This window comes from Rhodamnia argentea, chromosome 1 (genome assembly GCF_020921035.1).
Source record: "Rhodamnia argentea isolate NSW1041297 chromosome 1, ASM2092103v1, whole genome shotgun sequence".
Taxonomy (NCBI): Eukaryota; Viridiplantae; Streptophyta; class Magnoliopsida; order Myrtales; family Myrtaceae; genus Rhodamnia; species Rhodamnia argentea.
Genome location: NC_063150.1, coordinates 22803958 through 22830749, shown reverse-complemented (window position 1 = coordinate 22830749; position 26792 = coordinate 22803958). Strand labels below are relative to the sequence as shown.

At 40.0% G+C, this 26792-nt stretch overlaps 3 protein-coding genes across 4 annotated transcripts; 2 read left to right on the top strand and 1 right to left on the bottom strand.

Moving 5' to 3' along the window:
- Positions 1 to 6979: 6979 nt before the first annotated feature.
- Positions 6980 to 9243, top strand: LOC115750340 (auxin-responsive protein IAA14-like). 2 transcript variants are annotated; one of them, XM_030687626.2, is made up of 5 exons: positions 6980 to 7417; positions 7669 to 7898; positions 7977 to 8127; positions 8595 to 8656; positions 8785 to 9243. In XM_030687626.2, exons 1-5 carry the CDS (start codon positions 7140 to 7142, stop codon positions 8820 to 8822), a joined length of 759 nt encoding a protein of 252 aa, XP_030543486.1. In that variant the 5' UTR covers positions 6980 to 7139; the 3' UTR covers positions 8823 to 9243. The 2 variants fall into 2 exon arrangements, with proteins under 2 accessions (XP_030543486.1, XP_030543487.1); XM_030687627.2 differs by having other exon boundaries at positions 6986 to 7417; positions 7992 to 8127.
- Positions 9244 to 19487: 10244 nt separating this feature from the next.
- Positions 19488 to 23356, top strand: LOC115750261 (protein transport protein Sec23A). Its single transcript, XM_030687483.2, has 2 exons — positions 19488 to 20732; positions 21438 to 23356. The coding sequence occupies exons 1-2, from the start codon at positions 19863 to 19865 to the stop codon at positions 23094 to 23096; spliced, it is 2529 nt and encodes an 842-aa protein (XP_030543343.1). The 5' UTR covers positions 19488 to 19862; the 3' UTR covers positions 23097 to 23356.
- Positions 23357 to 24463: 1107 nt separating this feature from the next.
- LOC115750262 (pentatricopeptide repeat-containing protein At3g12770-like) lies at positions 24464 to 26701 on the bottom strand. Its single transcript, XM_030687484.2, has one exon. It carries the CDS (start codon positions 26669 to 26671, stop codon positions 24521 to 24523), a length of 2151 nt encoding a protein of 716 aa, XP_030543344.1. The 5' UTR covers positions 26672 to 26701; the 3' UTR covers positions 24464 to 24520.
- Positions 26702 to 26792: the final 91 nt, after the last annotated feature.

Below are 26792 nucleotides of genomic sequence, written 5' to 3'. Positions count from 1 at the left end.
GTGACATTGCAGCTAGTTAATGCAAATCATTTTTAGGCTCGTGGAATGTGACAAAAGAGGCTTTTACCCTTATCTTCTCAGGTCCAACACCAGCCTGGGCATAGAATCGTTGCACATGGCTCTTCTTCCATCATTTGCATGATGAAATGCATATATTCATTTACACTCTCAAATCCTCAAATCTCCAAATTAAAATATTTATAAAAAAAATATCTCCTGTGTCCATTATTTTGAGAAGATTGCATTTTATCTCCCTCAATTAGGGAAATTACAATTTGCGGTCCTAAACTTTTAATCTGTCACGACAGTAGGCCCTTCGTCAATATTGATCAAATAACGAAAGTATAACCATTGCCGACCTCAGGATTGGTCCCCTAGTAAAGGGTTGCCAATTAATTCTTACAATAAGAACGAATCTATTGTCGTAGCTCTTAATCGATGTTATCCATGAATTCGAAAATAACTCCATCCGTGAAGGATATCCAACGTAAAGTTTTAGACATAGGCGAGCCAACATACGTTTTTTGCCCGTATCCAATTGGCCTCCTGTTTCCCACGGCTAAATTAGAGATGCCTGTGCCATGCTGCTATTCGATTCATCTCGTTACAACAGAGTAACGAAAAAAGGGTAGTTCGGGAGGACTAAAGTGCAAACTTTTCAATTACCAAATCAAGGGTTCAACTGCAATTTTCCCACAAAATTTCTTAATTCGATGAATTGGCTCCTTAATTATCTTCGGCAAGATGCTTTCGATTGGATGGCTTGCAAATTGTTTTAAAAATCCCCCACGGCTCGAGCATTTGCACATACTTTATACTGCCCTTGTCCCACCCTTTTCTCACGCCTGAAAATCTCTCTCTCCATCTCCCCCATTCCCAAAGTCATGATGATACCTCCTCCATCTTTAGCTTCAATCCCGCAATGATGAGATTTGCATCGTCCCTTTTTCAAATTTCGTGACCCAATAGACCCTTTTGCCGAAAAGAATGGTGTGATCCCCTTGTCGCCCACTCAAATATGTTTTGGTACCACCTTTCTTTTCTTTTCTTTTCTCTTCTTTGCCTATTTCACTAAATTAGACCAACCTCAATATATAAGAGAGATTTTTATCCCGCTCTAATCTATATTTGAGGTTTTTTGCATATGTATTTTCGGGGTTTCGCTTTTCTCAAATTCCGTTAGTGTACAAGTCAAGTTTCGAAAGATATCAAAGGAGATTTGCGAATGTTTCGTTCTCACCGTCGATCTCGAGCTTGGTCAACTTTCTTATTCTGCATGGTGATAGTGTTAGAGACGCTAGAACCTAGGCGCACACCGTCGAAAGATAAAGCCGTAGCAACATATAAAAATTTTGGTATGTGCATATTATCGAAGATAGATTCGTCGATCGGCTGCCCATTTTAGTTTGAAGAAATCATGGATTTGCTCTTTGAGCGTGTGACTCATATCCATGTTATGATAATTCATTTTATTATCCGGGGCTTGTTTTGTTTTGAAGTTGTATGGAATTCGTTCGGTTTGCAGTTGAATTGCGTTGTTTCTCTCTTATTGTATTTTTTTTTTTTTTTGCGGAAATAAATGAAATGCTATTTTGACTATATTACATGCAAGTTAAGAGACCATAAGGCTAGCTACAGACATTAAGTTAGCTAAATCAACATGTATTTATATCAATTAAACCCCTCAAATTATTAAAGGCAAGGTATTTTGAAACCGCGTACGATAATCGAATTTTAATTTTTAGTAGACATTCCAAGCAATAAGTGCACCGAGCTGCCCCCACTACGGCATCTCATGTCCCAGCTTCCACCAACACAAGGAATATTTTATATTGTTGGGGAAGATTCTCGTATATTGTGTTCGATGGACCGGCAAGTATATAAACTCAAATAAACTATGCTAATTATATATATTAAATTAATTAAATGGGGCAGTATTAATTAATGGAGCATGTCTCCTTTGAAACAGAATCGACTCTTGATCTGCTAGGCTGTTGATTGGTCAAAAATGGCTAAAATATTTACGGGAAGTTACTTAGAAGAGAGCTGCTTAATGTTGTACCTAATTTTGTATCTAGTGTAGTCCCTGTCTTGCAAATTCTCTGATAAATACCATGAACTTCCATGCTTCGAAAGTCATTGATGGCTTAATCTGTACGGGGATTTAATTAGTGTAATTTCCTATCATATGAAACTTTGCTTGTTATGGACTGAGGATGTGTTTTGGTTTTGGAGATGTTTCCACTAAAAAATGACGAACTTTTTGTTATTATCGACAAGCGGTGAGTTTGGTCGATGAGAGTAGTGTTTGGTCATTATGAATAGACTTATCGGTAACTTGAAGAAAATTGAAAGTTCGATAGTGCAGCCATTGACGACACGTAACGTGAAGTTATCGACAATATCCTTGAAGTTGATAGTAAGCAATCGACAAGAGGATAACCGATGGTTGGTTATTTTGCGCCAATTTAGGATTGTTGTAACTTCTTGTAACCACTATGAAGCTGTTTCTTTTTTTAATAACCGTTTTGTAATCTCCGTTTGTAACCTCTATTTGTAATCGTTCAGTACCCGTTTGTAATCTCAACTTATAACCTTCCTTTGTAACCACTATTTGTGATGTCCCTTTGTAACCTAAGTTGATAATCATCGATTGTAGGTTATAAATAGCAACATCCAAGACCCCCCACATAAATCAAACAAATTTGCTATCTTCATCTTTACCTTCCTACTCCGCATTTAATTTTCCTTAGCTGTACCTTTCAGATTTGCATTGTCGATTAATATCTCAATCTTGGGCATTGTGTCATCGATTAAATTTCGGCATAATGCTTCTATGTTCTCAGGCTATGTCATAGATCAAATTCCAGTATAATTTGTTAACACTTGTTACTTTAATCAAGTCAATATCGTTAAGCCTTTATCGTCGGTTCTTATCCGGAGTTGGCGCAAAACCCAAATCTCCTAATTATAAGCTAAAGAATCACTTTCGGTAAAAGATATTTCGTCTTGGGAGAAAGTCCAACATAACTGGAGAAAAAATTGCAGCTTAACTTCTTTCGCTTCTTTTCAAGAATCAATCTCACTAAACACATGCTGTCACGTCGGATTTTCAACTGTCATAATGGACGAAAATGTGACCCAAGGTGTTTTCGGATAAGTGGTTCAATCGTCTAACGGTGAACGTGCAAACCATTTTTTCCATCAAACAATGTGAACTTAACAAAAATCCTTTAACATATTGTTTATATCTGATGATTTTTGTTTTCCCCTCGTTATCTTAATTACAGTCTATATTAAATAGAAACGAAAAATCTTTCGTAAATTTCGCTTTCCGGTAAATATGAAAACAAGGGTAACATAACCCGCGCATTTCTTGGTAAATGTTTCCCAAATTTTTCCTATTTAAATCCTAAATTGTCATTTGTACTTTAATATGCATTTGTTTATTACACATTGTTGCATGCTTTCCGCTTTTTCTCCGGTATGCATGTGAATATGGGTTCCGTATATTGTCAGGTCAGATATTTTAAAAGCAGACATAAAACCTAATCGAGCCCCTTTCTTTAGGACCACTTACAAGCCGCATAAGTCAGTCCATCTCAAAGGAGATATAGCCTAAAAGCTAACTAGGAAAGGGGAGGGAGTCATTTTCCTTCCCCTTTCTATAGAAAACAATGGCGCTAGGAACAAGTGTAAAATAAAAGGGTTTCTTGTGTCCTTACATGACATTGACACAACCAAGCCTAAAAGACCAAAAAGAGTTTGATACAAATTCATGTTAGACATTTTCTTTTTCCGATTTGGAAAGTCCCTTTGGATCGTCGGGATATGAGAATTCAGGATGTGTGGCTAGGAGAGAGAGGGTGAGACAAGGGGATTATTATGGAAAAAAGTTAGGTTGGAGATAACCAATACAACGTATTTGATTCCGATGTAGCTGATTAGTTATGCTCCGTAATGTCTCTCTTTCAGAATAATTTTGCGGGACACACTTGTCATTCTATGGCTAGAGCTGGAGCTTTACTATATATATGAAGGATTATTATAGCGTGAACATATAGGATTCAGTTATAATAATGTACCTTGTTATATATGTGCTTTTATTTCTAAGATTTCTTTGTGCATTTCTATTTGGGCTAATTTGAGGGTTTAGATCTCAAGTTTTTGCTGCCTAATCTCATCACTGAGGTTTATTAATATTAACAGGTCTAGATTGTATCTTCTTATTTCTATTGAGAATTTCCTTGAGATGATACAAACATGCCACCAAAACCTTCCAAAAGAGAAAAGGGCAAAGCCATTGATACACACACTTATAAATAATCTTGCTAGCATAACAATATAACGGTGGAATTTCAACCGCAAGTATTATGAATGTCAATATATATATATAAAACATTTGAATACCTAATAATATTATCAAGAAATACGTAAAGGGAAATTTGGTGGGTCTTTATGGGGCGATGTTGATGGACCAAAGGGCACATCTAGAGTTAGGGATGTCTCCTTCTCCAAGGGGATGTGACCTGTCTCTAAGCCACCACCATATGGACTTGAACAAGGGCTCACAACAATTGATGATGCTGATAACTCCTACGCATCACACTGGCTCGTATGCTCAGGAGAAAATCCCAAGGTCTGTCACATTGCAATCTCCTTCAAATGGGACTTATCCTCGGGGCTGCATCCACTTTATTATTAATGGCGCAACAAGTACGTCGGGCATAATCCCGTTTTAACCTCCGAAACCCGATGAGGATAAGAAGTTCGTCCCCGTATCACTCCCTTTACTTCATTAACTCTCGTGTTACGTATCCATCCCGGATCGTTCAAGATATACACTTCATTTTTTTTTTTTTAAGATTATGTTCGTTTCTTCTCATATATAACCTTTCTTGCGTTTTGTAAGCGAGGAAGGCGAGCATAGCGATAAGCTTCCATGCTAAAACATTTGTCTCTTCAATTAAGAGAGAGCAAATCAATTTTTTCTTGACAGGCTGAATAAAGTGAAAAGGAACGGCGTTAGCGTTGGAAGCAATTTACAACTTTAGGATTCTTATACGATAAAGAACCAGTTTTGAGACACATTATAGGAGCGAAAATGAACTCTAATGCAAGATTTGATCTCGTGAAAGGAACATTCCATAATCTATCCAAAAGTGGACTTTTCTTGACAAGCTTTCGTCATATGAGGACAAGCAATACAATTAGGAGAAAAGAATCATACATGTAGCTCTCTGGGCGATATATGTGGCCATGTTTTATGTGTCATGCTAACTAAAAAGGACTGATTAATGCCAAACCGGGACGGAGGAAATCATAGCCCCCTCAACTAAACACGTGCACGACATGACACATCAAATTCCACATGCGCACGCAGAGTCGCCGTGTTTAGGACATTGATTAACCTGATCCGTGAAACGTCCCAAGAAGAACACTTTTTCGGAGACATAGCATGGCCTCGAAATGACAATCAATCTTATCATTTAGACCAGATGCTTTCGGGAAGTTAGGCATGGCAATGTGCGCCCAGTTGCAGCCATTCCGAGTTGTGGTTCATGTTCAAGGACGTATGTGTTTAATCTTAATAAGCAAGATGTTAGGGCAGGGCCAGGGTCACTTTTGTACCCATTCATCGGAAAACCATCAAATGAGGGAATGCTGGTCAGGAAAAAATTAAATAGAAAGTGACATTTCAGAAAGGGTTGTTGGGGAAGGAAGTTGGCTGTCAAGTTGTGTTCTCAGGTTTGGACTTGGTTATGTATATCCTCTTTCATGTATAGAAAATTATTGCCTAAAATATACGAGACAGGGAAAATAGACGACGCGTCCTTATCACCGAGAGGATATTTATTCATTTTTTTTCTTATTTATTAACATTCCTTGTGGAGATCATATTTGCATAATCGATTTTGAAATCAATCTATGTGCTCGTAAGAAAAATGCAGCCATGCAAGTCCCATCCGAAAAATCAATTAAGAAGATGCGATCTCTCGACATGTATGGCGTTGTAATATAGGACCGACCTTTCTCAACAAGGTCGCAATATGAAATTTTTCTGAACTATGATTGTGTGATAATAATTTACATATTATATTGACTTTAGAACAAGCACACGTGTTAATTAACCTAGGTTTTACATATGAAGCTCGGTTACTCCCTAGTGGAGATCGTTTTCTGTTTGCATTACCAAGACAATATTCATGTCTTGATGCGCGAGTTCTTCTCATGTGGACATGATGGATTAATCTTGTGTTGGGATGCGGTGAGCTTTGCATGATATGTGTCTCGGATCTTGCAAATAATCTTGTTTATATCCGCGATTTTCATCCTCTTTTTAAGCTATTTAAACACATTTAACATTTTCCAATAACTTCGTGCCATGGCCTTTTCACTTTGACGCCGCTTTCCTAATCATCGATGAACCATTCCTCAAGAATTTGGTGCAATCAAGTCCTTTCATTAACTCCCTCTAACTTGACAAATAAAAAATGAAATTGATAAATTTTAGGACTTGACTGTATCAATTTGACAAATTTTAAGAATTGGTTATACTTTTCGAAAGTTTTATGAATTCAATTACATTTTTATGACAAGTTTTAAAAATTGAATTATATTTTTTAAAAAATTTTAAAACTCAATTACACTTTTATAAGAAGTTTTAAGATTTCCAATACCCTTATCTCTATTTTAAAAAGTTGTTGACTAAGGCCAAAGAAACTGTGAGGAAGGTTGGAGGGGACAAGGGAGGGCAGCTCACAGCTCCCCCTCTTCCTACGACCTTTATTCCCACTTGCTTAAATTATCAATTCCTTAAAATATTCCACACGTTAATCAAGTCGGTTCGATTCTCCAAGATCAACAGATCCCGAGCCGTCTACGTGTCGCCACCCGATACGCCAGGGCTCGATACCACATACACATGCAGCTCCCTATGAACAACTCTCCCCATTTATATTATTGGGTCTCCCTCTCTCTCTTTCTCTTTCTCTTTCTCTTTCTCTCTCTACCTCTTATAACCCAAAAGGAATAGAAGAAGGGAAGCAAACAAGAAGGAGAAGAGGAGAAAAGAAGCAGATCCTAAGGCTAGGGTTTTCCAAACACCATCTTGATTTGTCATTACCTCTGGAGAGAAGATGGCCGGCTTGCTCGGTGGCGTCACCATGAACTTCAAGGAGACCGAGCTGTGCCTCGGCTTGCCCGGCGGTGGTGGCGGCAGCGGCGGGGCAGAGGTGGAGGCTCCGAGGGCCACTGGGAAGAGAGGGTTCTCCGAGACCGTGGTGGATCTCAAGCTCAACCTTCAGGCCAAGGACGCTCTGTCCGTGGCGGATCTCAAAGAGGCCATGAAGAGTCAGGACAAGACTCTTCTTGCCGGTGCTAGTCCGGCTAAAGATCCTGCAAAGCCACCAGCCAAGTGAGTGTACTATGCTCTTTTCTTTTGAGTAATCTTTCAGGTAGAATAGGTCCTTGTAAATCCAACTCTCTCTCACCCTTTATTACACGTAATCGCTATTTCAGAGCGTTATTCAACCTGTTGAATTATAATCGAAATATCTTTGATTAACCGCTTAAAAAACATACAAAACCTTACTGAAATTCCGGAACTTGTTCATTTTTTCCTCATACTAATTCTTCCGAGTTCTTTATGAACTGGATTTCATGCAGGGCTCAGGTGGTGGGCTGGCCACCGGTGAGATTGTACAGGAAGAACATGATGGTAGCCCAGAAGAACGCCGACCCCGAGGAGGAGAAAGAGAAGTCGGCGGCGACGGCTGCATTTGTGAAGGTTTCCATGGACGGAGCGCCTTATCTTCGCAAGGTCGACCTCAAGAACTACAGTAGCTACAAGCAACTCTCTGATGATCTTGGCAAAATGTTCAGCTCCTTCACCATGGGTAAGAAACATCGGTTTTAGGTTTTATTTTAGCAAACGTCTGATTTTTTCTTCTTCTTTTTGTCTGAATTATTGTCGGTTTATTTTGGTGAAGGGAGCTATGGTGCACAAGGAATGATAGACTTCATGAACGAGAGCAAGCTGAAGGACCTGCTGAACAGCTCTGATTATGTGCCGACCTATGAAGACAAGGACGGTGACTGGATGTTGGTGGGCGATGTTCCATGGGAGTAAGTATTTCTCTCCCATGTCCCAATTCCATATAAACAGAACCTAATGAATTGAAAAAAATCAACACATGCAAAAGATTATGTCTGCCATTTATATACTTTTTTTCTCTTTCCTTATTCGATTATGTAATAATAATACGTTGGATCTTAGGTTCTTGTTACCTGCTAAGTTAGTTCCCAAGAAATCTAGGTATTATACCATTGATCTATGTCTTTTGCTGAATTATACTAGTGTAAACCTTGGCAGATAATGCAATATCTTGCAGTGGTAAGAATTTATCATTCTTCAAAAGAACTTTATAATGCGTGAATCATCAGATCTTCAAGGGTCGGCATGGGAATCTGGTAAAAAAGAGTAGGAAAGGAAATCGTAAAACGTCGGGCTCTAAACCATTCTCTCGGGGAAGGATCCGTAATTCAAAAGGTTTTTTCTCGTCGAGCTCAACTTTTGTTTCCAACTTTCACAGGATGTTTGTCGACTCGTGCAAGCGCCTGCGCATAATGAAAGGTTCCGAAGCAATAGGGCTCGGTACGCAGCTTTTCTCCTCGACTACTCGGCCAAATTTCAAAAAAAAAAAATTCCGGTTTTTATCTCACCATAGGCATCTGATCATTAAGCTAATTCAAAGGGATCTGGAATTATTTTTTTTTGTTCAGCACCAAGAGCAATGGAGAAGTGCAAGAGCAGAAGCTGAACAAACCCACATGTGCTCATCAGTTTAAGTCCCTCCCGAGGCAAACAGTTTGGCCAGAGATTCCCACGGGATCAAAGGCCATGGGGTGGTGATCCTTTTTACCCGTCCCTCTCTGTACTTTCCCATTTGTTTTTAGCTCGTACATAGATATCAAAGCATGTGGGTGATTTGTAATGGAACAAGAGGCAATAAACTTTAGCTTGTCTGAATCTTTTTCTTTTTTCTCTTTTCATTTTTCCACTTTTGTATGTTTTTTTCCTTTGTTCTTTTTTTTTTGTTCTTGTGGGCTTCACTATAATGGCTTGCTTAAAGACACAATATTTTCCTATTGTTCTATTCCCTACTGTCATCGCTGCCCCGGTTGTTGTGTGTTTTATTCCTCCATACATATTTATAATCACCATGAGATTCTTGCTGCTAATTTCCTCAATTTAAATGAACATTATTCTTTTATTTATTTATTTTTATTTTTATTTTGCTTCATCTAGTCAATTATTATTTGGCCAAGAGAGGAGGATATGATGGATCCATGACCCCCGTGTGGGGGGAGGGAACAGGGCCATGTGCATGTTGATGGGCGTCCATTATTCACGGCTATTATTTTCTTAAGCTAGCTTGTTTCATAACGTAAAGGTTTTTTTTTTTTTTTTTTGTGCTATTATGAGGAATCAATTCTTACATATCTGTACCAGTGAATGATGGAATGGAGGTTGATGATTAGGGGCACTCGCATATGCCTGTGCTGGTTTTAAAATGGCCATAGGGGCACGCTTTTGTGAGATCACGTGAATCCGAGTTAGGTCAGTGTTGCTTTGCGAACTTTCCTCATAAAGAATGAACAAATCCCTGGAAATCTGTGGGCGTATTTGCATATCTTGGATCGGACAACGCTAGCTTAAGCCTTAGGGGCAGCTAGCGCCATGTTCTTCTCTCTTTGATGGAGAATGAGAGATTTTCAGACGTGTGGGTTTTGTCCAATGCTTTGGGATCGATCCCAAGGAAGTGGGCAACAGTAGTTTGGCAAATCAGAGGCTGCTAGTGACCGGTTTGGGAGTGGACTTGCTTATGAATAACAAACATCACAAGGCCTCAGCCATGTGGTGCGGGAATTGGGGCGTCGCAGACTCCTCCCCACTTAAACCACCAATATTATGGTCCATTTGAATTGGCGATACTCCCCCAATTCGATTGTGGTCCGGTCCATCCCTTCCACCCGTACCATCCTAGAGGAACTGGGAATCGTATCTTGTCCGGGTCCTCTTGCCTTTAGGATCACTCTTGCCCTCGTTAGATCGGATATGTCCGGTTCATTCACGAACCACGCATTTACCAGAGAGATTCTCTCTGATACGATATGTAACTATTAAGCCAAATTCGGGTCAAGCCCCAAAAGAAGTACTACGAGTAACTATACAAAGGTGGTGACCATTATGGATGGATCGTCCTTATGAAGCAAGAAGTGAAAAATGATTCACCAAAAGTAGGATCACTCTTGCCCTCGTTAGATCGGATATGTCCGGTTCATTCACGAACCACGCATTTACCAGAGAGATTCTCTCTGATACGATATGTAACTATTAAGCCAAATTCGGGTCAAGCCCCCAAAAAAAGTACTTTGAGTAACTATACAAAGGTGGTGACCATTATGGATGGATCGTCCTTATGAAGCAAGAAGTGAAAAATGATTCACCAAAAGTTGAACCTTGATTTTTTGTGGAAATGTGTTCTTTGATGATTCTAAACAAGAAAGAGTTTTGGGCTTAAAAGTGAAAATGAAGAGACGAATGCAAAGATTTAGGCTCATTTGTTTGGAGGAAAATGTTGCTTTTCTATAAATATATATATTTCAGGAAGTCATTTCTCCAAGAAAATGATATTTTTCGGTATTTAATTGAAATTTGAAAATGAACTGGAAAATATTTTCTAGTGCTTGAAAAGGAAATTTTGATTTGAGTTTTCTAGACATATGTAGCCATGGAATTGAGCATAGGCATTAGGGTCCCATGTACGGCCTCGATGGATCCCATCCTAGGCACGATTATCTAGGTCCACTGCATAATCATGGGCACCGATCTTGGATCCACAGAGGTTGACCATAAGACCCTAGAGCCCGGGGCCAAAACCCCGGTGCCCCTGTGTCGGGCACCGGCATCGTGATCCCAAGCCCGGCCTCAACCAACCCGGGAGCAAGCGCCGGGGACCCTGTCTCGATGGACGCAGGCATGAGCATCAAGGACTCGCGCTCAAGAGCGAAGACCTAGGCTCGAGCACTGGGGTCTCAAGCCTAACCTTGATGTACATAGGGAGACTTGGGCACAGGCACCGAGTTCGCGAGCTCGACCTCTATTGGACACAAGGGACCCGGGCTTGTCTCCTAGACATGGGCCCCGGCGCTTGAAACATGGGCACGACCATCAAGGTCCCAAGCTTGGCCTCAATGGAACTATGGAGACCCAGGCACGGGCATTACGTTTTTGGACTCGACCTCGATGGACTTGGGCTTGGCCTGGATGAACTCTAGCCCAAGCACGGATAGAAAGGTCTTGGGCTCATCTCTTGGCACGGGCATTGAGGAATCAACATGTTCACTTGGGTCCTAGTCCTCCGGGCCTTGATTGACCCGGGCCTGGCATCAATGGACCATGGTACGAACGTCAAGGTCCTAGACTTGGTCTCGATGGACTCAAGCATGGGCATTGGTAACGCATGCACGAGCGGAGTCTTGGACGGCCTCTGCAGACCTAGGCTTGGCCTCAATGGACCCTTTTGGATACAGCCGAGCTCTAGACCCGAGTCGCTTACCAAGGTCTTGGGAACGAGCATTGCAATGCCCAAGCGCATAATTTCTGGTTCAAGTGCCGATATTTAATCTTATTGTGGAAAATGATTTCTGATTTTTTAAAGAGGATATCATTTTCTTTAATTTAAGTATAGATATGTCATTGATAAGGAAAATCTATTGACTCATTTTTCTAAGTGATACAAAAACCATAAAATGCGGAAAATGTTTCCCAGCAAAACAAACGGAGCCTTACAAAGAAATAAAACCAATTGTCATATATCCAACACTTAAGTAAACTTTGCGATAATTGGTCACTCACAGGCTTTATATGTATTTGTCGATTTGTCCGAGTCTTTCTTCAATCAAACTCTCAATTAATCGATCAAACCTCACCATTTATCGATTACAAAGAGTTGGTTTATTTTTCAGCCTAAACACAAGACTTCACCAATCCGACGTGGGACTTGGGTAATCATACTAATTATAGGCCCGAGTCGGGGTGAAGGACGGCCCAATTTGTCACGGATGCAGAGAGGGAGACGTCGGCAACCGAGAGAGAGAGAAAGCGGGGCAATGAATGCCATGCGCCGCGGTGGCGAGGAGCGAGCACCGTCGGAGGTGGCGAATTGGGGTGGGGCAAGGAGTTGCGGGAGAAAGGGGTCTTATAGGATTTGGAAATTTCGGGCGTATTCGTCTAAAAAATCAGGGCCCTTTTGGTATTTTCAATGTAACTACACTTTCATTTACCCCCTTACACGTAGCAATTCAATTTTGTCGTAAGGAGTTTTTTCTTCTTGACTGGAGTCTTGGAAAAAGAAGAAGAAGATGTACTATCAGATGCTTATGCATTGGTTCCTTACATTAACCTGATTTTAACCTACTACTGAAGTGGTAATTAAGTTGAGTCCATACAATATGACAGATTGTTTACTTGGGAGGTACCCAAAGTCCTATATATAGAGAATTATAGAATCCAAATTAGTTTATACTATAATTGGATCGATCATATGCCATATTATTGGCGTGTACAAATCGCACATGGGTGCATTTTTAACATATTGGGATAATGATATGAATGGACTCTGAATTTTGACCCAATATGTAATGTGGTCCGGAATTTGTAAATTTGTTTAATATAATCTCTGAACTTTAGCCCAATGTGTAATATCGTCCCCGAATTACTAATTTGTTCAATATAGTCCCTGGACTTTTGATACATATTCATTAATCCTTGAATTATATGAGAATGTTGAGTGTTGTCCTTTAATTAGTTCAAATTTAGGAACAATATTGAACACATTCATACAATTCAAGAACTAAATTGAACATGTACAAAAAAATCCAGGGATTTCATTAAACATATTAAAGGTTCAGGGACGACATTGCACATTGGGCTAAAATTCATGTATCACATTGAGTAAGTTTAAAAGTTCATGGACCACATTGCACATTGGATCAAAGTTTAAGTACCATTTGTGTCATTTATCCAAAAATACTTACTCGAGAAAATTCATAGTTAGCACATCCCGATGCGGATGATTATAAAAGGCACTAATAAATATTCTCTTCGATTTCGATAATGTCACGTACATGTATATGAACTGATTTGCAAGTACTTTTCAGCAAATATTAATCGATTTTATCTGTCTGATCTTCGTGTATTTTTTTTTTTTTTTTGTGACAATTATATTTGGTTGGGGATAAAGGGAACCTTATTATATTGTTTCGACATCCTAGTAGAAAGTCGCCCCTATATCATGTAAATCCTTTAAGTTTTCATGGTAATTTATCTGATTATTCACGTTAACAATCATCTAAAGATAGCAAATAGTAAAATTACTAATTTCGTCTTAAAATTATTGTACGGATGCCAATTTAGTCCTAAACTTTTTAAATTTGCCAATACATCATAAACTTTTGCGCAAAATTTCAATGTAATCATTTCGGTTAATTGCTGCAAGAAATCGCTGATGTGATGGTATATGTAGGACATCTTTTCGAGTAAAGTCATTCATGTTAGCACGCCATGCAGGATGATGGCGATTTTATGCAGCAATATCCGAAAGGATATAATTAGTTTAGGGCATAACTGGTTTAGGACCGTGTCCAATGCTGGTCTTGCTTTTTGCTGTTGAAAGAAGTCAAATGGGTGATGATTGTTTTAGTTTCTAAACGCGCGAATGTTAACCATTTTATTTTGAGGATCTATGGTTGGCCATAAATAGCTTTTTTTTTTCCTATTCTTTGGACGAGTTTCTGAGCAAAGAGACACATTTGATAACGACACAATATTTCTATTCTTGGAACAAAAATTCATTTGATAATAATAATAAAATTCTACGGTGGCTGGCCACCGGGCCTCGGCCGGTGGTCGGCAGCCGACAAAAGGGACGCAAGAGAGAGGGAGAGAAATATGAGAAGAATTTTTGTTTTTGTTTTTGTTCCAGAAATAGAAAGTAGTAGAAGATTTTTACTTCTCATTTCTGTTTCAAACCTATTTTTGAGATGAAAAATTATACCAAAACTAGATAATAAAATTGTTTTACCAAACGAATTTCTATTCCAAACATGTTTTCAAGAACAGAAAAATAAAAATATTATAAAGAAGCAGAATAATTATCTTTTTTTTTTCCTGCCCCTCTCTATTCTATTTTTCAAGAAGTTTTTTTCCTGCATAAAAGAAGGGATATGGATAATGACAATATATACGGATGCCAATCTCAAATGGTGACTCGCGATACCTTGTCCATCCGAAGGGGAATCAGAGAGGGGATCTTGTGCTCTGATTCTCGAAAAGCAACTTAGGCTCCATTTACTTTGTAAAAGATAATTTTTTTATATGATCGCTTGTATTGCTTAAATTTATTAGTAAATGAAAAATGATTTCATTATAAATAATAATATATGTCTAAAAATTCTCGTGAATGATGAAATGATTTTTTTGTTCATTCAATTTTGTAAGCGATACAAGTAATCTTTTTTACAAATGTATTTTTCAAATAGTTTATGTTTCGCTAAACAAACGAAATCTTAAAAAAAAAGGGTCCATTTTCAAATTCCGCACCGAAAGACGGACTCGTGACAATGCACCCTCCAAAGGCAATTCAAATGTGCCATGGAAGATGGCATATGTAATACCATGTGCATCAGAAAGCAATCTTAAGGTCCGCCTCAAGAGCTAGCTTATCCGATGCACCTCAAAAGGCGGCCTCCGGAGCGTCGCTCACCGGGCATACCCGGAAAGGCACCTTGTTTTCGCACATGTACTTCGATTCGATTAGGGATTTCTTGGCTATTTTGAGCACAATTAACCTTTGTTCTAGTTCAATCTTTTCTCGGTTCAAGGGAGCCACACTGTGTGAAGCTTTGACGGGCCTTTGAGGCTTTCTCCTGGCTCACATAGACCTTCGAGGGACTTGACGGCGGATGGCTTGTTTGCTCCATATCGGCCTAAATGGACCTTAAAGAGGAGCCCTTGGACTTTTTTGTGGCTCTTAACGAAACCGATATTGGACAGCTTTCCGCAGCCATAGAGATAAGCAACTCACAAACTTAGCTGCAAAATTGTATCTTTAGTACCGCATTCACTTTAGAGTGAAAACTTTTGACGGACCAATTTAATAGAAAAATAATCACTTAAGTCTTAACTTCGATTAATGATGTCATAAATACCACAAGGTATCATTTATTATATATTGGTTATTTTGTGGCTTCTCTGGAGAATTTCAATCAATATCAAATGACATGGTTTGCCCCTTTTTTTTTCCCCCGAATTGACTTAATTAGGGCTAAATTACTGCATACGAGAGCGGCGAGATCCCCAAAAATGCATATTCCAAGTCATTGAAAGTGATCGGTGTTCTAATGCAAGGTGATTCTTGAAGCAGACAATCAGAGAAACATTATGTAAAAACTTCCCATGGTTGTTGAAGAAGGGGTGGTCGAGCGCGTACCATCCATCGGCTATGTCACAATATTCAAGATCTCATTTGAGGTTCCGTGAGGATGTGGATTCGATCGATGGTTCTTGCCGGCCTTGTCTTCATCATCACTGTGTGTTCAATCATCCACTCATGGTCTCCACTTCACTGCAAGGCCACCTCTTCCCCCTCCAAGCTCGAAGAACGAGGTACTTCTTCGCCCATGCTTCCGATTTCGTCGCCCCGAACTACGGCGAATGAGAACTAGAGCATTATGAAGGTGAATTAGGGTTTATTTGGCAACGATTCCGATTCTACGATTCTGTTTTTCAAAACAAAAATGATCAAAGGCATGTTTGGTAATGTAAATGATTTTGATTTTGATTATGTTCTCAAAAACAGTTTTGAAGCAAAAATAAGAATAAAAAAACTTAATTATGGAAAAAAGAATCACTTTGGAGAATCATAAAAAAGAACAATGTCTAAGTTCTTTTGAAAAGATTAAGTCCACGTGGACTTCCGAACTTTAAAAAAAAATTAAATTAGATTTGACAATTTACTAACAACTAATTTTTTAAAATTTAAAAATAAGCTTTAAAATTTAACAAAAAAGTTAAAAAAAATTCATGAAAGGGAAAATTTAAAAATTTAAAAAAATGCAAAAAACTTTAAAAATTTTAAAAATCTAAAAATGGGTGGAATTTTAAAAAAATTTTAAAAAGAGTTCACCACCTAGTTGTTCTTGAGAACAAAAATTTTATACGATTACCAAGCGCATTTTTGTTATTGTGCAGTTATGTTTTAATTTTCTAAAATCATCTAGGGAACAGAATAAGAAAATATTACTCGAATCAGAATTACTTTGCCGGATTAGAATCATTGCCAAATAGACCCGTTGAGACAGTCCTTTATTTCTCTATTGTGAAAACAAAGTGTTGCTCTTTTAGCTCTCTACAGAGAGAGAGAGAGAGAGAGAGAGAGAGAGAGAGAGAGAGAGAGAGAGAGCCCAAAGAAAGCTACTTGTTCTGTTCACTTTGCCAATTTGGACAAAAAAAATTTCCACCTTGGACGTCAATTTGTTTAAAAAAGACGCGTCCAAATCCAAAGAATAATTTAAAAAGCTACGTAAGACCTTCGGCCCAAATTTATCGCCAGTGGCATTTAAGGTAAGGGTGCGTGTGGTAATATTTCTTTTTTCGAGAACAATTTCTGTTCAAAAATGTTTTTTTTTTAAATTCTCAAGACGAATTTATGAGCAGAAGAATGCGTTTGGTAACTATATAAAATTTTTATTCCGAGAATAGAAAAAGAACAGAAGTGTGTTTGGTAAGACCTAAAAATTGCTATTCCCAATTTTTTCATCTCATTATAAAAAAGTTTAACAATTTATGTTTGGATAAAAATAGAGTTTTGTCAGAATCTAACTAGTCAAGATATTCTAAGATGACATCAAAAAATCCAACGTAATAATTAGTAGTGGTGTCAAAAGTACCGAAGCCAGCCCTATCGAACTGGAAAGTTTATGGGGTTTTGGGTTCAGGTCGGGTTGTGCCGAGTAATGAGTAAATGATTTCGGGTAGTTCGATGATTCGAGTCAAATTGGGCCGGTTCAGGTCATTTTTGTTTTCACTTATTCTTCTTCCCTTTTCACCTGCATTCCCAAGAATTCTAAAAAAAACCATCATAATTAATCAAAAGACAACATTTAAAGATTCAATCCAAAAATTAATAATATATAACTCCGCCCTTTTCGTTGATTCCCGCCACACCCACCTTCGATAAACAAAAGATGGGACTTAATAAAACTCAAGTATTAACATAATTCATATATGTAGATACAAAGCATTCGTATATGAATTTAAGCATTCTTCCATTGTTGTCAATTCTTTCATGTTGCATACGAATTTTCCTATGCGTCTTCTGTAAAATATATCCAAGGGTGCTAAAAGAAAATTTTTAACGTAGAAATTAAAAAGAAATAAATCGATTATTTTGATTATATCTTGACATTAGTTTGATGACAACTATACTAAGTAAGCTAAAAGTATAAATGGTCTTCTAAAAAAATAATAAATAATGCACCAAAATCGGCCCAATTGACCAAATGACTTAGGTATATACGAGTCGGGTTGGGTTACGCTAAGTTTATTTTTCTAAAATGACCTTATTTCTTTTTTGATTCTCCAGAAAAAAATAAAAAAAATCACTTTTTGTTTCGGTTCCAATCTATTTCCTAGCCACCGATTTGTTTCGAGAATAGAAAAATAAACCGACGTACACAAATAAATTTAAAAATAGAGAAATAGAAATGTTATCAAACATGCCTTAGATTCTAGGAAAAGTTTTGAAATTAAAATGAGCTTCTACGAAGGCTATGAGATTTTGGCCTGCATGACAACGATTCCGATCCGAAAAAATGATTCTGATTAGAATTGATTTTTTTTATTCTGCTCTTTGGATGAATTTTAGAGAGTTAGAACGTGTTTGGTAACTGCACAAAATTTCTACTCTTGGAATAGAAATGCGTTTGGTAACTGCACAAAACTTTTGTTCTCGAGAATAATTTTCTTCCCAATTTTTGTCATTTAAGTAAAAGAATTACGTAGTTACTTTGTAAAATTCCATCATACATTTCAAATTAATCGAAGAATAATTCATATTGATTCTCTTATATAACATATTGCATATTGCTTATAACATTTTTTCATGCTATTCCATCTAATTATTATGTCATAACGACTCGTTTTAAGCTTAAAAAAGAGAGAGACTATATTGAGTTAGTGTGTGATTTCGGATTAACTCGAGCCCTCCCAAGCCTATACCAAATATCAACGAGAGAATAGCAGATTCGATTTTAGTGTGATCGATGACATGTGTTTGTGTACATGCAAATGAAGTCGCCACAAGTCTTTGAGCAAGGTAGATCGGAAATCTTATTGAGCGCTTAAGAGAAATCGTTCGATTCTGCGCAACTAGAGAAATCTAAGGTTCGAAAACTTGGTTACGTTGGTGTTTTCATTGACGCCCTTTCAGCACCGAAGTTAAATATTTTCTAAATATGTTTCATGCACATTTTCAATTCATTTTTAAACATTTGAGGTAAGCCAATGTTAAGTGTTCACGCGAGTTGTTTTTGTCTTTTTTCAAATTTTCTAAAACTAGACTAAATTTAAAGTACTTTTACCCAAGCAAATCACAACCAATGAAATCGGTGCGTAGTCAAGGAATCATGACATTGATAAATCGCATCATAAGAGCCTAATGAAGTCCTAAAGGCTTAGAGAAATTTGGTTCAAATTTAATCTCAAAGGTGTTTATTCTTTTTCTAAAAAAGAAATATATGAAATATAGGGAATACAGGTCCAAATTTATGAAAATAAGGTCAAACTATCCTATTATAAGATTTTTCTATTTTTATGGATTTTCTGAAATTTTTCTTATTTTTTTATAATTTTTTTCAATATTTTTATGATTTTTATGATTTTTTTTGAATTTTTTTTATTTTATATATTTTTCTTTGAAAATGAGACCTCGTTCTATTTTAGGTCGAGGGAAAAGTGATGAGAGAATTGAAAGGGAAAAGTGAGAGCTGTCGGAGTTTATTTTGTTTTGTGATTCTCAAAAGTAATTCTTTTTTTCCGAACAAATATTATTTTTGTTATTATTTTTGCTCCAAAACTATTCTCGAAAATAGAATCAGAATCAGAATTAAAATTATTTACATTATCAAACATGATTCACATTCTTTTTTGTTTTAAAAAATAGAATCAAAGAATCAAAATCATTATCATGCAGGTTTATCGTGTCATTTTCCTCAAGCTCACTGCTCAGGCTATTGACCCTTTGCAAGCTGCCGTTTTAAGTCTTGATGGCTCAAATGAAGCTTCGACTTTTAGGCCCCTTCACGATAATAACGAAGTAACCGGGTTGGCCAACTTTGATTTCGGACATTTTCGGTGCGCATACGATGTATCATTGCTTTGCTCTTCGACCAGCTTGCGACTGCGCACGCAGAGTCGCGACGGATTCGTCATAGAAGCTAATCAAAAAGCCCACCAGGAGTTTTCTTTCCTTAGCTCTCCACTTCTCTTCGCTCCCGACCCAGAGGCTGGACATCAGTCTTCGTTCTCACTCAAAACATTCCCTCTCCTTCTCGCTTTCTTAGCGATCAGGACAACCTCCTCCTCCTCCTCCTCCTGATTCCTCCGTCTTCTCTGATTTCGATTCTGCAAGCAATACCAATCAATCCCAACATCAAGCTCTTCACTCTCCTCCAAAAACCCCATGTGAGATCACCCACCAAAAACCCTCCCTTTGTCGCCTCCGAATTTGGCCCAAATGGACTTCGTCGAGCTAGAAGTGATCGAAGGGCTTCGGTGGTCGTGGAACGCGTGGCCAACCTCCAAATCCGAGTCCTCGTCCCTCGTCATCCCTCTCAGCATCATGTGCACTCCTCTCGCGCAATTCCCGGAGCTCCCCGTCCTCACCTACGACCCCTTGATCTGCACCCGCTGCGGCGGCGTCCTGAACCCTTACGCCCGCGTCGACTACCCGTCACGGATCTGGGTGTGCCCCTTTTGTCACCAAAGAAACCCCTTTCCTCGTTCCTATGCTGGTATTGGAGAGAACAACCTGCCGGCGGAGCTCTTCCCGACTTACAGCGCGGTGGAGTACGCCAGCCCGACTGCGAACTCAGGTTTGGGTATCGGTTTTAGCAATAGTACGCTTTCCATGTTGTCATTGAATTCGGGTTTTAATGCGAGGGCGGGTTCAAGTGCTAGTTTGAATAGGAATTGGGGTGATGGGTCGTCGCCAAGTTCAGTTCGGGCAAATGTGGATCATAGGTTTAGTAAGTTGGAAGGGAAAAGTTGGGGTTCGAATCCTAATATGAACCAAGGTTGGGCAAATGGATCACCCAGGTCGATCCCTTCTGTGGCTTCTGCTTCGTCCTTTTCATCATTGTCGGTGTCAAGTGCTGATGTGCGTGGAGTGGGGCCGGCGTTTGTGTTTGTGGTGGATGTTTGTTCGAGCGAGGAGGACCTGAGGGCGCTTAAGAATGAGCTGTTGCTTGTGGTGGAGCAGTTGCCGGAGAGTGCACTTGTGGGGTTGGTTACTTTCGATTCGATGGTCAGGATTCATGATCTCGGTTTTCCGGAGTGCTCAAGGGTTGTGGTTTTTCATGGAGAACGCGAGCTCTCAGCTGATCAGGTTAGTTGGTAACTCCTTGTCACCCTTGACTTTCTACTGTTTTATCGAAGTCCTTTTGTTATTTTGTTTTCGATTAAAGAGTAACAAAATATAAAACAAGAGGTGGCCGCAAGAGAATCTCGGATACTTTAGATTGCAACAAAAGTGGAGTATGAAATTGGTCGTGAGACGAGTACTGTGAACGTGAATGTGTCTTACCACATTGTTACAAGCCTTTTGGTAAAAGGCTCAGTCGTATATTGGTGCTTTGTTTAATTTAATATTGTAGTCAGATTGTGACTTCAGTGACTTCTAGTTTCATCTAACTCATGCCCGTTTCATATCCTCTGTTGGAGATAGTATGATATTGGTAATTTATGCTGTTGAGGATTATTATTTGGGTGTTTGTAAAAGGTCTCCAGAAGATGTAGGTATAACAGTCAAAGTACTAAACTGTTCTGTTAGTTTCAATGATCATCGTCACAATAAGTTGCTAGCTGCATTTGTAGACCTTCATGAGCTTGAACACTTTGTGCCTTTATATGTGGTGTAAATCCTCTGTCCGAATTTGAACAAAAGAGGAGAAATAAGAAAATTGTAGATTAAAGGTCGCTTGGGACTGTACGAGTTGATTTTCTCAATAGAGTTATTTTATCCTTGCTAGTTGCTGGGCATAACCTGGTAAATTCTCGCAGGATGACAAGATTTCTTTTTGCTTCATCGTAGGTTCAACAATTCCTGGGTATCCATCGCAAAAGGTATCAACAGCCTGGAAAGCCACCAATTATTCAAAATCAGGGGTATTTGCTTCCTGTGTCTGAATGTGAATTTAGCATCACAACTGCTATTGAAGAGATCCATTGTTCAACAGCAGCGAGGCCTGCGTCTCGCCCCCTGAGATGTACAGGGACTGCAATATCAGTTGCAGTGGGACTTGTACAAGGGTGCTTGAGCAATGTGGGGTCTCGGGTCATGGTATTCACATCAGGACCCGCCACACTTGGCCCGGGTATAGTCGTAGATCTTGATCGGAATAATTCCATCCGAACACACAGAGATCTCATTAATGGGTGTGCACCGTACTATTTGAAATCTTGCAGCTTTTACAAGAGATTATTGCAGAGGTTATCTGATGCGTCCATTGTTCTTGATTTATTTGCGTGTTCCCTTGATCAAGTCGGAGCTGCAGAACTAAAAGCTCCTGTTGATAACTCGGGTGGATTTATGATGCTGGGAGAATCTTTTGAGTCGTATGAATTCCGAAAGTGTTTGAAGAACTTCTTTAGTCGTGACGAACAAGGAAATCTGAAAATGTACTTTGATGTAACAATTGAGGTAGTGACAACACAAGATCTGAAGATTTGTGGTGCTTTAGGACCCTGTGTTTCTCTTCAGAAAAGCAATGGTTTAGTGAGCGAGAACGTGATCGGGGAGGGCGGTACTAATTCATGGAAGGTGGGCGCACTCACAAATAAAGCATGCATAGCTTTCTTCTTCCAAGTTGGTGACGAGAAAAAGATCCAGCCAGGAACCGCATTCTTCATACAGTTCATAACTAGTTACCGCTATGGAATCTCAAGTATTAGAAAGAGAGTGACAACCACTGCGAGAAGATGGGTTGGCAAGAACTCCCCTGAAATTGCCTCAGGGTTTGATCAAGAAGCAGCAGCCTCGGTTATGGCTAGACTTGCCATCCACCGCATGGAGAGCTGCTATGCTCGAGATGTGATTAGATGGTTAGACGATGCACTTATCCGTTTTGCTTCTAAGTTTGGAGACTACATACAGGAAGATCCGTCTACATTTCGCTTGTCTTCAAACTTCTCACTATATCCCCAATTCATGTATTATTTGAGGAGGTCGCAGTTTATAGACGTTTTCAATAGTTCTCCAGATGAGACAGCTTTCTTCAGACTGATGCTTAACCGTGAGGGTGTAGTGGGATCTCTTATCATGATGCAGCCCACACTTTTCCAGTATTCATTTGATGGACCCCCGGTTCCGGTGCTACTAGATGTTCGGTCCATCTCTCCCGATGTTATATTACTTTTCGATTCTTATTTTAATGTGGTTATTCATTATGGGTCTAAGATTGCCCAGTGGAGGAAGCTTGGCTATGATAAAGACCCGAACCATGAGAATCTGAGGAAGTTGTTGGAGGCACCAGAAATCGATGCGGAACAGTTGGTGGTTGAAAGAGCTCCGCCACCGAAGCTGATAAAATGCGACCAGCACAGTAGTCAGGCGAGGTTTCTTCTTGCTAAGTTGAACCCCTCAGTTACTCAGAACTCCACCTACACCGACGGGTCGGATGTTATTTTAACCGATGATTTGAGCTTGCAAGTTTTTATAGAGCACCTGCAAGCTTTGGCAGTTCAGGGGTAATTTTCCCTTCCTTTCTCCTCTTCCCCCTTCTCTCTCTGGGCTATTTTTTCTTTTTCTTTTTCTTTTTTTGCTTGGAGAAAATTCACTGAATACTAGCTTTTTAGGCAAACGGTGAGATCGTGTATTGGTAGGTACAGGTTTTCATTCGCTACGGGTATAAGTCTGTTGTACATTTTGTAAAGGTCTGTAATTGTTGCTCATCTATGGTGGAACAGTTTGTTTTGTTGATGAATGAGATGAGAGCTGTAGATTCAAGGCAATTTGGAGGAAACGCCAACAGGAGAAAGTCGTTTTGATTTCTATAAATTTACTGAGTTTGATGTGGACGAAACTTCAATCTGCGTTTGTTGGTCGTCAGCTGAAATGCGTGTGTTTGGCCATCGGCCCGAGATGGATCGACCAAAAACGATGGCTGTGCACAACCTTTGACTTGAGGTGAGATCCACATCTATCACTGCAGTTTAAAGGTGCCTTGGCAGAATAACAAAGTCACAAGAGGATAGTAGCAGGATGCTAATTGACCCAATAGAGCAACAAATAAAGATTAGGAAAAACACAAAAAAAGTAACAGCAACATAATCTATCTATCTCAATGTAATACACTATCTATCAAGATCAAGAGGAATCGCGATGGGCAAGGAGAGAATGGGCAAAGTAAAAAGGGGAGGAAAGCAATCTACGGCTGAAGTTCTTGACAAGTCTTGCCAACTAAGCGGTTTAAAGACGACCAAAGACGTTTTGCATTGGCTAATTTCGTGACAGTAGCGCATGAAGACATCATCTATGCGCAAGAAATCTGAATGAAAGCCTCGCCATGGCTGGGTGAGCCCGAGCTCGCTGAAGAGGTTGTTAGGAAGAGAATCTTCATCTGTTATGTGAGACATCAGGTTACAATGACTTTGAGAATGATCATTCGGGGAGCCCACAACTTTTTTTCACTCTGTCGCAAGGCTACAACGACCACCGGCGCTCATCTTTGTACCTTAGCTAATTCATCATCCTTCAACCTGTCGAGAAAGACAATTCTGTTCTTAAAGAATTCATTTAATCCAAACCCAGATTTCTCCCACAAAACTGGATTACATAATGCGCTGCGAGAACCAGCTTGCGCGACCCTTGGTGGCTGGAAAAAAGGTGGTCAGACAAGGATCGTCACTAGATACCAAGATACAAGCACTCACCTTTAAGTCCTCTGGCCCTTCGAATACCAACATGCCATCAAGCTCTTTCTAGGGGTCTATTTGAAAATAACGGCGCAAAAGCGTCCTCCATATACCTCTCCCTTAGATGAAACTTCAATCCCTCTGCATCACCAAGAATTCGGAATCTGTCGGCCTCAGAGTAATGCATCAAAAGGGATGACTCAGAGGGGTTCAAGGTCCTTTTTTAAACAGATGAAGTATGCTCAAGTTCAAAGTGGCGGATCACCAGTAATCCTTGCATGAACAAGAGCCAGCTTGGAAGTGATGGAACCGGTTAGCATCTCTCACCACAATCCTCCTCTGGTATATGTCCGAAAGAAACTTGAAGGCTGAGTGACAGTCATTGCAAATGCGAAGGTTCTTGCTCACAGTAATCACTGATTCCGGATCTGTCCTCATTATTCCGAATGCAACTGCGAGCTTCTCACTGTGATAATTCAGAATGTGATCCTTGTCTTCGTCTTCAACATCATGAAGAACACATGACTGGTCTGGCAAATACCCTCGCATCTTCATCTCAACAAGCAACCGCTCCATATGCCTGTAAACTTCACCACGGTATGGATTCAACTGGTCAGCAGTATGAAATCCTATTGCCTCTTGACCATATTCTATCACGCTAAAAGCTGCAGGTTTACTTAGTCCTCTAGTTTTCATGTTTTCTCTCAGCTTCCCAACTTCTTGCCATCTCCTCGATGCAGCATATATATTTGACAAGAGCACATAATATCCTGGATGTGCTGGCTCAATCTGAAAGAGATTGTTTGCAGCAATCTCCCCCAATTCACTGTTCCCATGAACTCGGCAGGCTAAAAGGAGTGCTCCCCAAACTCCACCATTCGGTGATGCCGGCATACTTTTAATGAGATCAAAAGCTTCATCCAAGAGTCCAGCTCGCCCAAGCATGTCAACCATGCAAGCGTAATGTTTCACCTCCGGCGTGACAGAAAACTTTGACATATCTGCGAAACACTTTCTGCCTTCATTGATCAAGCCGGCGTGACTACATGCAGAAAGAATGGACGTGAAAGTGATGTGATTCGGTGCAACACCTTTCTCTTGCATCTGCAAGTAGAGGTTCAATGCTTCTTCTCCATGCCCATGCATGCCATATGCTGAAATCAGCACATTCCATGAGCTCACATCCCGCTCTTTCGGATGAATTTCATAGAACATCTTACTAGCTGTTTCCAAGTTCCCACACTTAGCATACATGTCCATTAATGCATTTTGCAGTGTTATGTCGACTTTCATCTCATTCTCGAGTATGTAGTCATGGATCTTCTTCCCAAGATGGCGGGATCCCAGGAAAGCACATGCAGATACCATAATCAATGCCGTCACAGGATTAGGTTGACACCCAGAATCCTTCATCTGCTCAAACAGCAACAGAGCTTCATTGGCGTGTCCATTTTGTACATATCCTGAAAGCATGGAGTTCCAAGAAATTCTGTCTCTATCCTTCATCCTATCGAAAGCCATGCGCGCGTATTCTATATTCCCACATTTGGTGTACATTGCAACTACTGAATTCCCGACACAGACGTCCCCCAAAATCCCGTTCTGGATGGCATACGCATGGACTGACTTAGCACTCTTAACATCCCCCACCTGCCCAACAGCGGAGGCAACACTAACCACGGCAACCGGATCAGGCGAAAGACTCTCTTCTTGCTGCATCCTGCAAAATAGCATCAGTGAATCCTGAGGCTGCTCAGCCTGCTCATAGGCAGTAATCATGCTGGTCCAACAAACGAGGTCCCTCTTCGTCATTCCATCAAACACCTTGCGCGCGTAACTGATTTGCCCGCATTTTGCATATGCATCGACCAAAGCCGCCTCAACATACATATCGGAATCAAACCCAGTTTTAATGGTCTCCCCATGAACAACTTCCCAGCCGCGCGCAAGCGGTTTCGAATCGGAAGCGCACGCCTTGAGAACAAAAGGGAAAGTGTAGTTATTGGGCAGGACGCCACCTCTGCGCATAAGGGCATAAAGCTCCAAAGTATCCGCACGATGCCCATTGTTGGCATACGCACGCATCATAGTGTTCCATAGGAACGAATTGGGTCTCCCGCATTTAGCAGTGATGCCGTCGAACAAGGACCGCGCACTATCTGGGCGTCCAAATTTGGAGTACTTGATGATGACCTGAGCGCTCAAGTGCGGGTCTTGCGTGATGAGACCGCGAGTGGTGAGAGAAGAGTGGATTTGCTTCAACGAGGAAGCATCGTCGCAGGAGTTCTTGAGGAGGTGATCGTGGTGGGCCTCCAAGCGAGAGGACGAGGACGATGTCGAGGCGTGTGTGCATGATGAAAAGGCTCTTGCTTGAAGCTGGCAGAGGATGTCCGAGCGACGTTGCGCTTGCATTCCCCCTCTCTTGGTCCAGCGCTAGAGTCATGCACGCACGTACCTACTTGCGAACGAGCCGAATAGCCAGAAAAGAACTTCCACGCCAACTAAATTTGCTAAAACTCATGTATGTCGCCTA

Bases quoted from the DNA above. Each gene is read 5' to 3' on its own strand.
- LOC115750340 (XM_030687626.2), top strand. From the start codon at position 7,140: ATGGCCGGCTTGCTCGGTGGCGTCACCATGAACTTCAAGGAGACCGAG. The intron at 7,899-7,976 runs GTAAGAAACATC...AATTATTGTCGG, and splicing joins GTTCAGCTCCTTCACCATGG to TTTATTTTGGTGAAGGGAGC. The intron at 8,128-8,594 runs GTAAGTATTTCT...CAACTTTCACAG, and splicing joins GTGGGCGATGTTCCATGGGA to GATGTTTGTCGACTCGTGCA.
- LOC115750261 (XM_030687483.2), top strand. From the start codon at position 19,863: ATGGACTTCGTCGAGCTAGAAGTGATCGAAGGGCTTCGGTGGTCGTGG. The intron at 20,733-21,437 runs GTTAGTTGGTAA...GCTTCATCGTAG, and splicing joins GCGAGCTCTCAGCTGATCAG to GTTCAACAATTCCTGGGTAT.
- LOC115750262 (XM_030687484.2), bottom strand. From the start codon at position 26,671: ATGCAAGCGCAACGTCGCTCGGACATCCTCTGCCAGCTTCAAGCAAGA.